This window comes from Oryzias melastigma, linkage group LG20, assembly GCF_002922805.2.
Source record: "Oryzias melastigma strain HK-1 linkage group LG20, ASM292280v2, whole genome shotgun sequence".
NCBI lineage: Eukaryota > Metazoa > Chordata > Actinopteri > Beloniformes > Adrianichthyidae > Oryzias > Oryzias melastigma.
This window is the reverse complement of record NC_050531.1, coordinates 10,084,691-10,099,261: the sequence shown is the minus strand read 5'-3', so window position 1 is coordinate 10,099,261 and position 14,571 is coordinate 10,084,691. Positions and strand designations below refer to the sequence as shown.

At 38.0% G+C, this 14,571-nt stretch overlaps 1 protein-coding gene across 1 annotated transcript in view; it reads right to left on the bottom strand.

Moving 5' to 3' along the window:
• The window catches only part of prex2 (phosphatidylinositol-3,4,5-trisphosphate-dependent Rac exchange factor 2), a 90,079-nt gene that overhangs the window by 62,978 nt on the left and 12,530 nt on the right, over nt 1-14,571 (bottom strand). Inside the window, exons 2-6 of the mRNA XM_024280258.2 lie at nt 9,501-9,572; nt 8,479-8,601; nt 6,335-6,439; nt 4,646-4,747; nt 3,417-3,578 (exon numbers count right to left, since the gene is read on the bottom strand). Coding sequence (XP_024136026.1) covers nt 3,417-3,578; nt 4,646-4,747; nt 6,335-6,439; nt 8,479-8,601; nt 9,501-9,572 — 564 coding nt within the window. The remainder of the gene's footprint in view (nt 1-3,416; nt 3,579-4,645; nt 4,748-6,334; nt 6,440-8,478; nt 8,602-9,500; nt 9,573-14,571) is intronic.

Genomic DNA, 14,571 nt, shown 5'->3' with positions numbered 1-14,571 from the left:
AAACGGTTCTCACATTTTCTTCCGCCACTCTGTTCCTGTATGTCTTTTATTTCTTTCTCCACGCCCTTTTTTGTTGCCAGTTCTCTCAGGACCCCAGGCCAGATGTTAAACCAATTTTCACTAAGAGAATGAGAGCAAAGTTGGTCACTCTATGAAAGGGCTTACAGTCACATCACACCTTTTTCAAGCCATAAAAATACAGAAATCGTAGTTATATTTCACTTATTTTACTCTTTTATTTTTCTTCCTTTTACAGTTATTTTCATATTTAAATTTCAAGACTTATCAATGCCAAGCATAATAAATGTAAATAGAAATTAAAGCCACTTTTGAGAAAAACTATTTTTGCTTATTAAAAAGCCACATCTCCCATTTTTTAAACAATAATATAAAAAGATAACATATTGTAATATGGTAGACTATTATTTAATGTGGAAAAACACAACCATCAATAGGCAATAACCCCTTTCAGTAATGGCATCAGCAATCACCATGGTGACCATGGATGCAATACAGAGCCCCCTTACTGTATACAGTGTTTCCTGGATTCACCTTTCACGTCTTGCTGTTTTGTTGATTTTTTTAGAGTAAATTAGCATTTATTGTGTTTTGCCCCCTGATTGGCTGTCAATCAATCTCCTCCATGACATGTCTTCTTTACAGGATGCGTTCACACATAAAAAAAAACAATATTAAAATAAAAAGAAGCTAGAGATTTTCCAAAAGGACAACACTTTTAGATTTATTGTAAAGTTTTACAGCAATATTGGTTTTAACATGTTTAACATATGAGAAAAAAAGTTGTAGTTCCCTTCCAAAGACACAATTTTGGTGTGGATTTTGAAAATGTGCTTTTATGTATGAAGAATTTACCAAGTATTATTGTTGCTTTAATTATTATTCAGTGTAATTTATCTTAAATAATCAAACCAAACTAAATATTTTGTTTTGTAAGTTCAGGGAAAGGCTGAAAATCATTAGCTATCATCCAGCTAATAATTTCCTGCAGACATCTTTTCTGCAACCAGGTTTTTTTGGTTTCATTCTATAATATTAGATTTATTTTTCTGTGAAGTTTGAACTTTGTGAGTTTAAATAAGTGAGAAAAAAGTAAAAAAAAGTGAACATATGTCTGTAAAAACAGTTTAGTGAGAGGTTTTACAGCCTATATGGATTGTAAAAAAGCCGACCACTTTGCAGATTTCGTCTATCGCTGGTTAATAAATGAGGGACCACTGTATATAAAAAGCTGCTTAACAGTGAAACATTTCCGTCTCAAGAACAAAAAAAAAAAAACGTCCCAAAAAAATCCTCAGACATTCCTCATCAACGCAGAAAAACATGACCAGCTCATCCCTCTTTCCATTTCCTCCTCACAAGTCCCTTTTATCACTTCACTTTCTCAGTTCCGTCTCATCTGAAGCACCAGAACCCGAGTCCAGCTCCAGAATGAGCCAGTGTTTGCAATTAATAAAGTGAGGGGGAAAACCACAGAGCCGCTAAAGCTGGAAGTTTGAGTACAAGATGTTACCAAACCCAACGGCATGCCTCATTATAGCTGTTCTATTAATAGACCTTCAACTGTATGTCTGGAACTATTTAGATCTAAAACCTTACAATCTGTATTTTCTCATTTATATGTCAACAGACGTTTAACAATGGATAAACTATGTGATCATACATTTCTAAATACATGACAACTCATAAAAACTTTTTGTCTCCTGCAATATTTGTTGTTGTACTCTGGTAAAACTAAAATATCCCTCCAGTGCCGTCAGTAATCTTTAAATAACACATAAAAGGGTAAAATCTCATGGTTTTTTAATGAGTCTTGTCCTCAAATCTGTTTTTTTCTCTATCCAGAGGCCCCATCAACACAATATCTCTTTGTGGATAAGTTTAAGGAGGCCTGAAGGCCGTCTGAAAATACAGTCAGGTCAGTTCTATGAGCGTCAAGAACTTTTGTTGTACAATCACTCCCCAACATCACAAGGCTTAGTGACCCCTCCCTGAGACACTCTAGAAGAAAACAAATGTGAAAAGCAGTCCTGCTTTTCCCAATGTACCTGATGATGATGAATTGGTCATCCCGAAGCATGACAGCTCTGACTGTGTTTTTATCCATCCAGAAAGAATTTGTCCACAGTGAATGTAAGTCATTGTTCCCATGAGCACGAGAGAGCTTAAAGGCTATTGAAGTCATGCTTCTTAGGATTCATAATGGTGGCGGGGACTAAGTAGCTTTAAAAAAAAAAAAAGTCATGACTTGCAGCTTTGGTGTAGAAAGCTGATGTGAGAGTTAGTGAGGGTGATAAAAAAGCTAAGATGAGATCGCTGGAGGCCAGAAAGAAAACATGAATTATATAAAAATAGATTATATTTGGATCTCAAAACCACAGTATTAAGAAAGTTAGCTTAGAGCATCCTCACAGCGGACAATTGTCTTGTTCATATTTCTGTCTCACAGAGGACGATGCAGATCTATTCATAATGTGTTTATGTGAAGTTTTTCTGAGAAATATTACATAGTATGGAGTGTTTCATCAGTTTAACACATCATTACAGTGTTAAACTGTTAAACTTTTTTTTTTTACGTTTTCCAGACCTTATAGCTCCCTCGCAATGAGAATGGAGAAACTTTAGTGTTTTAAAAACACATATTTAGACTTTTAATATTAATTATTGGGGCATATCTCTTTAAGAAAGTGGGAAAATGTAAAGTTTTTACTCGATATTATTTACTATCTAAGTTCAAAGCGGCTGATAAGAAAACTTTGATGTCCCAGTATTATAGCTGCATTTAAACACAGATTTCTTGGAGATGTGAAAATAGTCTCACATCAGATTTGCATGTAAATGTGGTTTTGTGTGTGTTTCTCGGGCAATTGGTGTGTACTTTTTAAAGATTTTTTTGTGTAGTTAGTTTTAAGCTCCTGTAATTTAAAGTTCTGTGTGTATAAAATGTATTATTTTGTAATTTTTGTACAAGTGACAACACAATTACAAGTACATACAATTACGCACAAAATATGTTGTACACTGTAAAAAGTGAAACACTGAATCAATTAACAAAAGTTCTGTAATTTGTTACTTTTAAAATTCTTGGTTTTCATCCAATTAGAGTTGATGTTTTTTGCAACTCAAAAAAATTATTTTGAAAAAAACGAATATTTTTCAATGTCACTTTTGTTAATGAATCCAATGTTTCACTTTTTACAGTATTTCGATGTCACGCACAAAAATAGTAGTTATTTGGTATTTTTTTGTACATTTTACGTCTAAAATTTGAATGTTATAACCCCACAATTTGTGACTTATGAGTTACAAATCAAGAATTACAAAGAAAAAAAAAATCAGATGAGTCTATTTTCTTTCCATAGTCAAAACCTGGTTTGTGAAGAGACACTGGAACTCACCTCCCAGCCTTCGATATGCGACTGCAACTCCTCTAAAATCTCCAGTTTTTCCATCTGTCTTTTGGCTTCGTTGATGCTGGAGCAAACAGCCTTCATCATCTGGAGAGACTCTTGTACCTGGATGTAGTCGTTGTGCTTTCTCGGAGTTCTCTTCAAGAGCTCCTTAGCAGGAAAAAAAACACATGAACAAAAACATACACATGGCAATGTAGAAAAAGTGTTCAAAAACACAATTAAAGTCCTACTCTGATCATCTTTTAATCTCTTTTAAAAGTAATCCCAGTGGCTGTTTTTTAGCTAAAAAACATTTTAAAAAACCTTTTTTAGGACATAGTCTCTGCAGAGCGGCTGGAATTCATTCGAATTTCACCTTTGAGTTGTGGGCAGTGCTGTTAGCACAGAGTAAGCCTGCCCCCTTTTCCCATCATCCCTTTGTTTACACACTCTCCCACTAGCTCACAGCCACTCACAACTCCAACCTAACATTAGCAGTGCAATAAAAATGGCAAATAATTTCTGAGCTATCCAGCCGTTCAGTTTATTTATTCTATAAGTAGATGTTAAAAACACAATTTTCTTTGGAGTGTGTCTTTCCTCTTCAAAATTAAAATTTTTATTGAAATGTAAACACTATAATTGCTATCACTGTTGTCTAGAAGTGGAGTGAATATCACAAACTAGAAACATTTTCAGTGAGTCTGCTGCTACAGGGTGGATTAACACTCGTCTGGATATATCTAATGGCTATCTGTGTGATTTTAGGGAGACGAGGCAGCTGGAAGCCTTCATCTGCCAGAGCGTCAGATTACCCCCTTATTATCATAACATCTCTGTGCAAATGCTGGTGGCTGCTTAGGAAAGTTAATAGATCCTAACGAGATAAATGAGTTGGGACAGCTCAGATCAGCGACTCAAACCACACTTTGAAAATGGATTGCATTTCAGTCAGGCTCTCCTTTTGGAAAGAGGACATTTTCTGAGTTAACAACTGGGATCGCAGGTATGAAAGACTCCAGTCAAAGTGTCTGAACGGGCAGTTGGGCCGAGGAGGTGATGATAGGTCTTGTGTTATTGCTTCGGTGTGGCTGCGCCGCAGAACTACAGCAGAGACGGGTCGGAGTGGTGTTTCATTAGCGAGGGAGGGGCTGCAGCGAAGAGGACGGCAAAAATAAAGCAAGACGAGATGGTGAAGGTGGCCTGCAGAACTGCCTGCCACACACCAAACTTACTTTAAGCAGCAATGGGTATTTGCAGATCCTCTGAATGGGAGCTACCAAGTAACCTTCAAGCGGGACTTCTGTGTTTTTCCTGCCTCCCAGCAGCATGCAGTTCTGAAGGAGATGAAAGAAGGTCAAACATTAGAGCAGACACTAGTGCAAAAATCCAGCACGTGATTTTACTTTCTATCAGGAGGATTAGTGGACAATTTGTACCCCGACAAAGACATCTGGCAGAGGTTAAATGCTAAATTATTACTGGAAAGTGTAACGTTGAGTTTGAATTAGCATGATTAGAGTGGACAAATCCATCAAAAACACCAAAAAATAGGATAAATAGCAAAAATATTTAACTATTTCATTTGCACACACACTTCAGCTTCATCTCGGCTCTATATAAATACTGTTTAGCACCAGAACAAGGTTAGTCTCTGATAAATTAGCATACACCAGGGAAAAAAACAGCAAAAAGTATGGTATGTTTAGTGTAGGTGAATGACAGACATATTCCATTTTTCTTTTGTCATGTTATAAAGCGGCTGTGCTGTATTGTGATCAATAAATGCAATCTCGGATCTTAGATTGGATTCAGTTTAGAGAAAACTAGCTCTCATATACCTCCCTCACTGCCATCTGTGCGTACAAGCCCATTGGCTTTGTCCTTCCTGCATGCAACCTTCTGTAGTCCAGCTTGCACTGGGCATCTGTGAAGGTTACCTTAGCTACCCAAACTAACTCAAATAGACCTCCTTTAAATGCATCCTCCACATCTAAAATATATGCAAATATTTTATTTTAATTGTCATTTAAAAAAAATCAAAGCTACTGACTTTATTTGATTGTTGCTAGGTAAAAAAGTAGAAGGTCAGCTGGAGATAATCATTCTCACCTCCCGTCTGCCTGGTTCTTTCGAGGCTTAGCTGCAGAGTAAACATTAAGCTAGCTTTTCTAGCAGTCAATAGGTCAAAGGTTTACTAGGCGTTAGGGGACACTACAGGATGTAGAAAGTGACCCACGATTCTGCAACACATGTGCAGCTGCAGATAAAAGGAAACAAGAGAATAAATTAACCTTGAAAGGTTTAATCACCAAAGATATTAAATCGATAAATATGCTTTCCCTTAAGGATATAAAGGCAAACTGCAATAGTGATCTTAAAAAAAGAGAGGTCATGCTTGAGTTGACCTCTTTTTCTGTGCCAAACATAAAAGGTGGCATAAAAACCAACAAGAGTTTCAGTGACCACGACATAAAAGAAAGCCAGAGGAGAGCTGCCTGTGAGGCGGTTGAAGGGAGTGTTTTCTCCTCTCTCGGTGAGCAAAGCTGCAGAGGTGCAGTCGGCTTTTGTTCCAGTAACACGATGCTCCCCCTGTGGAAGTGCGAGTTTGTCAGAGCGAAGGAGCAGGATGAGGGAGTCCACCCACACGTGGGACAGATTCACGTCAGCTGCTGTCAGATCCACTGGAACACAGAGTGCAGGGTTTGACGCTGTCCAGCTGCTGTGTGTGGGTGAGCGTGTAAGGAGCCGAAAAATCCACATCTGATCGCTTACGAGTCCTTTCTGACTATCAGGGTTTGAAATGGTTACGATTTCAGTCTGTTTTCTATTTTCTGGACAGCCCTCGCTTTTAGTATGTATTAAATAAATGGAGGTTTCAGCTCGTTTTGTACATTATGTTAAAGTTTAGAGTCCTTTCTCACCAATAAACATGTCCGGACGCTCCGGATCTTATTGAGCTCCAGCAGCAACCTCTGGGCTTTCTCATGATTCCCGCAGTATTCATCATAGATCTGAAAACGGCTCCTCTGCAAAAGTTAGAAAACATCACAGTGAGATCGAGCGGAAAAAATCAACAAAGGAGGAACAAAGGTGAGAAGAGCCTATTTTAAATCAAAAATATGGTGAATTACTTTTGAGCTCCACAAATGAATCCAAAAAATAAAATAAAAAACTTGCAGGAAATACAACAAAAATACAACAATGACACAGATCTATACATTCTAAGACTGTGTTAAATCCTAAATATTTTCAAAGTTTCAACCAAAATTGCTAATTTTTATGAGTTTTTATAAATCTTGTAGGATTGAACTTCATCACATCTTATTTAAAAACGAGATATTTTTCAATTAAATTCCCTATTTAACCACATTACATCAAAATAAAATGTAAGATCTCCCAGTCATGCAAATCTGTTTAAGTTTTCTAACCTCAAAAGTAAAAATTATAATTTAGAAAGTGTATTGTAGTTATTGTGTTGGCTCACAACTGGTTGGAAACAAAAATATGCAAAAATTCTTGACTTAAAAACACTTTTCAAGAGGAATCACACAACTGTTAATGTACTGAGAAGACTTGTGTTGCAATCTTTGGGTGGCTTTGCATGCTGTTAGAGATTTACAAGAAAATCTTGCAAACAATTTCATTTATTTTCCACATTTTTCATAATTCTTTGAATAAGTAACCAGCATTTCATCCAGTTTTTGTACATTTCTCTCAATTTCTAACACACAAAAATACTCTTACTTATTGAGATGGTTTTAAAACAGTTTTAAGTTCTGTGGCTAAATACAACATCTATTTTTACTAAAATAACTGAGTAAATAAAGATTTAAGACATTTTACTGACTCTTTCACCAGGAGTCTACTCCCATTGAGACACCCTCAGGCCAGAACCCCTCTAGGCTATGACTGCCCAGGAATAATAATAAAAAGAAAACTCTAAGGTAATGTTTTTCACATTGGTATTGCACTAAGTTGCACCGACTCTTTATAAAATGTGTTTTTTACTTCCTCTTTAAGCTTTTATTTACACATCTGAAAGTCTTAATTTTGTCCCCAATTAGTCTTAATATGATAACAACGTTGCACTAAAAGAAAAAAGAAAGTCCATGACAATCCATGTCTATACGTCATTTTTTTAAATGTATTGTACAGCAAATATAACTCTTTCTAGTGGTATTTGTACATTTTTATCCTCAATCGTCAGAAAATACATAATGTATGTTGTGGTGGTTGTGATGGGGGGGGGGGCATCCTGTCATCTGCCTTGCAGACAGACAGCAACTTTCCTCCAAAGCTTTTCATACAACTTCCATGCTGTTTTGTCTTTGAGATGCAGACCACACAGCCTGTAAATCACCGACTACAAAGTGACTTCAGAGCGGCAGAGGACTTCACAGTCTGCAGCCATTAGCTGGGAAGGCAGAGCGGGGCGACGTGAAGAGATATAAATGTCTCATCGACAGGCAAACATGGGATTCTGATTAACAGCGAATGATGTCTTTCCTGTTGAACCCTGTTTTATAAATAATTAAGCTTTAGTTTGAGCAGTTTATGTCCGATTGTTTGCGCTTCTGCTTCAAAGCTGCAGAACTACTTTGTGGACAAAAATGTATTTTGCACGATAAGTACAAATAAGACGCTTAAATGAGTTTAATATCCTCTCCTCTGAATGAAATCATCCCATCGAGAACCCTAACTGTTATTTGTGCCATTAGATAATCTCTCTTGAGTTTGCCAGAAGCCGACACAGAAGCTGCCCGGTCCAACAGGATGGTCAGATTTACGACACTTTGAAACTCCTTACATGCTGGGGAGCCTCCAGGCTGCGCATCAAAGAAAAGTGATTTACTGTACAGTGAGGGAGATGAGTACTTTAGAACCACATCAAGCATATCACACATGTGCGGGTGTCTCATCGCGAGACAGATCCACAACATGTGGAGCTTTTTTTCAGAAGTGCCGGTGGATCTAACTGTGCATAGCTTTAGAGGAGACTGTATCCACGGGTTTGGAAGTTCAGCTTGAAGAGGAGGAAACAGATGTTCGGACAGAAGCTACTCACAAAGTGCAAGAAGCAGCGCCCGATTTCATGGTGAGCATGAGGGTCAGGCTGCAGCAGCTCTTCCACCATGGACAGAAAGCTTTTGTGCACAGCCAGAACCTCCTCAATGTTGGAGAATAAGACCTGGGAAGTACAAATAAAAAGCACACTTCAATGCCAGCTAAGTATTTTAGTGTAATATGTTGGTTTTCTCTTTGCGGGTCTTGAATCAATACTTCTTTTTTGCGGCCAGCCAGGCTAGACTAATGATTGTCTGGAGCAACTGCAGAGAGGATGAATAACGAGCCCCTTCCCTGAGAACTCTTTGATACTTGAATTTCTAAAATTAGCTAGAAAATCTCAAGTAAAAGAACCGCATTTTTAAGAGCTCTTGCACAAAAGCCTTTGCTCTCATCTTGGGTTGGCATATGCCCTCATTTATGCTTTTCCGGATTGTTTTAAAGTAAAAAAAACTGGGTGGATAAGAAATGAAATCAAAGCATGAACATTAAAGGTTGTTAATGGTGTTCAGGGACAAAAAATAAAAAAAACATACCAAGTAAAGAGCAAAAGATCTATGTTTCCACTCTGGAGGACTGAATGTCATTCACTCAATGACACTGCAGCCATAATAACTCCCTGCTATCTCAGCCGTCTCTGCACAGTGTGTTCCCAAACAAAACCCAACATGAGAGGAAATCTTCCAAAACACAGGACAGGCAGTAAATATCCTCTGGATGCCTGTTTACCTTAAAAAGTAAGCAAGCTTGCAGAAACTGTGAAGGAGCAGCCTTTATTATCCTGCAGCCGGAATCATTTATAAATAGATGGTATGCACAGCGACTTCCTGCATCGCCCACTACTTCTTTCTCCATTCAGAATTAACCAATTTTCCGCCAAAAAAGCCGCTCTAACAAGAGTTTATTTGGTTTTCTGTGTAATTTCCGACCTTTTTATGTATCGTATTTCCAAATGAAAGTCAATTACTTTGAATGTTTTTGCAAGTGTTAATCATAAAGCGCCACACGGTCCGCCCTCCTCACCTTAACCGTTTCCTCTGTGATGTTCTTGTCCATTTTGGTGGCTGCGTACTGGTTGAGTCGATGTAGAAACACCTGCAGAAGAGGAAAGCAGCAGTTAACACGTCTGGAATGGCCCCAGGATTCAATTTCCTTCAGCCATCCGATCGCTTGTACCTCCAAAAAGGCCAGATTTGAGGCTTTGTGTGCAGCTGCAACACTTCCCCTCTACCTCAAATTGGCGACCCTCACAATGGACACTTGATATTCTCAAAACATAATCTTTGTACTGTATGAAAAAAAGACAACAATCATTGCAGGTGCTGTGTTACAACGGTGGCGGTGCATGCCTGTGGATGGGAGCTGTAGAAGCCAACAGTGTGTGAACTGAGACTGATGGAAAGTGCTCTTACTTTCTTCGACCTGAGGACGCCGGTTCCCATGATGCTTCAGTGCACAAGGCCTCAAGATTCTATTTAATGCTTCACAACCCTTTCTTAGAGTGAGAAATTAAAAAGGTGTGCCTCCATTGTGCTTTTCCAATAAGTGTAGAAAAAAAAAAGAAATTCATCAGCAGGTAAAACTCCCACATCTTTGGATTTATGCGTATATTGTTTGAAGGCAGAAATCTATCAAAGTATTTCTTAGACTCACTTTAAACAACCTTTTTTTGAAATCAGAGGTGGAATAAAGTTTTTCATTTAAAAGTCTTTTTCAAGTCAATAACCGCTCTACCTACAGTTCCCTTTGCTCTGGAAGACTAACTCTACGTTCACATCGCCCTCGACGAGGCGCATTAAAGCGACCACTTCTAATGAAAAGTCTGTGTAAATGAAGGTGTATACCCTATCTGACATCTGAACCACACAACACCCCTGGACAGAATCCAATAACAACAGTCAAGACTCCAGTGAAAGTTAAGCAAGGCTAAACTTCGAGGAGAAATTAATAATTGTGATTTTGCCCGACTGGAATTGTATGACATCAATTCTTTCTTATATCAGAATAGAAGTGTGAAAGAAAAACCCTGGAGCAAGATTTGCAAGATCTGCACCACTTTGACATTTCACACCAAGCCATTTTCAGTCGTAGGTGGCAGACAAGTGCTAGTAAAGAGTAGAAAAAGCAAACGAAGAAGAATCCCCTCCCTGCTTCACCAACACCATGCGCATTCAAGAACGTGCTTTTAACTTGTTCTTGAACACGTATCACATGCCCGGTGTGAAAGTAGTTTAAGATGTCAATGCTCAACTAATCTCACTGGGTTTTGATGACTTGAGCAATAACAATCCTGCATGTTCTGCAGACGATCCTATTAAAAGTGTGGAGCGTCAGACCCTGAGCTACAGACCATCTGATTCATCTACTACTTCAACGGAGGCTTTGTACAACATACCATCAATAATTCAGAGTAATTTTCAACGGGAGCTATGTTTCTCTATGATGTCCCTTTGTACTCATTCATAGCCTTTTCAAAAGCAGTTTATAGTGGTGAGGAATGGAGGCTTAGTGTTGCACTGTATTGTTGCCATTATTGGAAGATGTATACCTCTTTTCAGAAAGAAAGTGAAGCAACTCAAGTGAGAATGAGAACTCGTCTGAGTCTCTAGTCAGGAAGAAATGCATAAGTCTATTTGGTCCAATTTAAAGTAATTGAGATTATTTAATGGTAAGATGAAAAAAAAACAGTTTTCAAATATAAAAAGCCTTAACTTTTGATTATTGTTCTAACTAAAACATCTGTTTATGATGTTATGTAATTATTTACAATAAAAATGGGCTTTGTCTGAATTCGTATCACATGCTCACTACTTTTCTTTCTTAAAAAAAAAGAAAAAAAAAAAAAGAAAGACATCACCGATTTCACAAAGTGGAAATCTAATTGATAAGAACAATTCAGGACATCTATTTGTGACTACACTGTGCTCTGATGATGAAAATGTGTATAGTTTGTTTAAAAAAATTACATTTAAACACCGTTTTTGCAAAACATTGTTCCGCCGCAATGCATTGTGGTCTAAATTCGTTAATGCAGTGAGCATTGATGAATACTGGTTTTTCGCTTCTGGGAAAATTTTAACAATCAACTTTGGAATTGTTGATTCAGACAGCACTACAATATGGCAAACACACTATACGGTGCCCTATATATAATGAATAGGGAAGGAATTCGGGCATAGCCACAATATATATCCAAATATATCCAAATTGACTAATTTGGATTTGGAAAATTATTTCCAGAAAATTTTTACTCTGCGTTTAGTAAGCTAAACTTAAGTTATTCTGTTATAGAAGTAACAACACAATTTCTTGAACCTTTAAATTAGAGTATTTTTGGCTATAAAAGCCATTTCTGGTTTCTAACGAGGTAGTAGTGAATACAGTTTATTATTCCTGGATAGGTCAGGGCTGTGGGGGTTAAGTTTAGTTGAGCTACTTCATGAAGGACAGCTTTTTTAAAGCTGGTTTTGCCACAAAGTTGTTTTTAAAACCACAAAGAGTCTTAACTGGCCAAGAGTTATTGGCCTTGAAACGGTTTGTTATGTCTTCTATAAGCATGCCTCAAAGAGCGTTTCAGACATGTCCCTCTAAGAAAAGGTAAAGACTCTTAAAGGGGAAGATCTGGTCATCTCCGTTCCAATTTATTCCATGATAGTGTTAGACAAATATGTAAATAAAGATTAATACATTTATCTCTAAAAAAACAAAAACAGCATTCAAGAAGAGAAAAAAAAATATCTCTGCTATGAACTGATAAATAGGTCATAGAAAACCAACAGATTCTGACACTCAACTAACACAAACCCTCTGTTCATGGTGACACTAACAAACAATAAGAGTTCTATGCACACATGACCAACAAACTCCTTACTCTCACTGTGAGTGATAGAAGTTAAATTACTCTTTGCGGTTAACCTTAATCATAGACATCCTTTTTAGTGCCCCTTTGAGAGCCATATCACCATCTGTCTCCGGATGTCTCCTCTCTACAGGCAGTCTGACCAGAGCAGGCTAACATAATGCATCTAAAGAGTGTGTAAACAGCTTGTTTTAATGAGCAGACAAGCCAAGATCTATTCCTTGACATCAACATCTAAGGGGGTTAGGAGCGTAACAAGCTTATTGAAAAGTTTCACTTGATTAATCAAGAACAGATGGGAATATGATGGTGCTAATTCAGTGGTACATTCTTTTTTTTAACTACAAAGCCAACCCTGTCTTAATTTCAGCAAAAAAAACACGAAAAAAGATTATCTTAATCACAGTATATTGACATCAAGCAGCACTTCAAAAGGAGCTGCACAGGGGAATCCTTGAATCAAGACTTGTGGCTTGAAAAAAAAAGTGTGCTTAGATAATTAGCTTCTTTTTTGTTGGGCAACTGCAGGGCTGATTACCATTCTGTTGCTGCTTTGCCTTGCAACCCTGCCACTCATGAGCATTAGCATCTGATTAGCAAGTCTAATATGTACAAAGACCGAGCAGAATTCATCAGAACCTCATAGAAGTCTGACAGGCTTTACCGTATCTGATCAAATCTCACCAAAAGCAGATTCCGGCCTTTCAGGCGTGACATCAAACAGTCTTTTCAGGTACTTTAAAACATTACTGTATAATACCAAAAAGTCTCCTTCACAGGAAACCTTCTGTAAACGTGGAAACTGTTTAGGAGCCAAGATGTTTATCTCACCAAGAAAAAATTGATGTGGTAGTAAAGTTCAAAATGAAGTGTTGTTATTAAACGCTAACTTTAAAACCTGTCTGGCGCAGTTTTCAGAATAAACCTTACACACATAAAATACACAGTTGTTCAATCTATTCTTTGAGTTGTACATGTGTCAGACTAGATTAGTGGAACAAGTCTATTCCAAAGAGACGGCCAGACGGCCTTGTTTAGGAACAGGTCCTGGAATGGGTCCATGAACAGTGAATGGGGAAGCTGACTGACTGGAATTTACGGACAAAGTACCAGTACAGAGGGTGAATGGGACTTTAACCCCATTTTCATGTTTTTGGTACTGGACAATCCTACCACATTGTGCAGCTTGTTTGTATCTTGAACGTATTTGAATGAGGGATTAAAGGAAAAAAGTGTTTTCATTTGCTATTTCTGGTATAAAAATAGATGTACACTTAAATAATTTGGTAAGATTCTCCCTACATCCGTTTACTATGGATGCATTCTTTGTCCTTACAATTGAATTCCTAAAAGGGGGCTGTAATCTCTGGACATTCTTTGTTGTGGGAGTCCATGATGTCTAAACACGGCACAGAACTCCACCAGAAGCAGAAACTCAACAGGAAAAAAGCCTTAAAACAAGATGTTTGGCAACATGAGGACAGCTTTTGATAGGAAGGATATGAAGTTGTGTAACAGCTGTGCCTTTTCTTCCAGAATTCCATCCAATTCAAGCAAAAGTCAGTCCAAGATGACAGCTATTCTTCCTTCTGCATGCAAAAAAACATGTGTTCAGACCCTTTGTCCTTCACTATCACGAGTTTTACTAAAAATTTCTTCAAATGGGAAAAAAAGAAACTTTCTTAGACAGTCACATCGTTCCCTGAGGCCCAGGTATAATCACCTGGATTGTCACCATGATAGCGGAAAGGTAGCCTACACATTAAAACCCCATTAAAGTTTTCATTATTCCACCAGACCAGATGGGTGTGATGAATAGATTGGTCCAATAACTGCATGTGGCCCAACATGCCATTAATCAACAACGGGCCTCTTGCTGTGGGCTACAAAGACGTGGGGGTGGAAATCAAGGCAGCACTGGCTCATGCGGAGGTACTCAGGTTTGGAAAAAAAGAAGAAAAAGCTATAATGACCCGACTTTGCTGTCACGCTAAAATTAGAATGGAGAAGCTGATATCAGGATCAGTTTGCTGATGTGCAGGCCTAACCACAGAAGCTCTAACCGCAGACTTAGCGTGACAGAGGAGCTGCTTGAAGGGAGGATCGAACCTCCTCGGTTTGAGTGACAGCTCAATAAATAATGGGAGTTTGTTAAAATATGCACTCTGGCAGGAGATGGGCAGCTAATCCCAACATAGGGCATCATGGAGCATACAGGAAAGGTTCAGGCCAGAC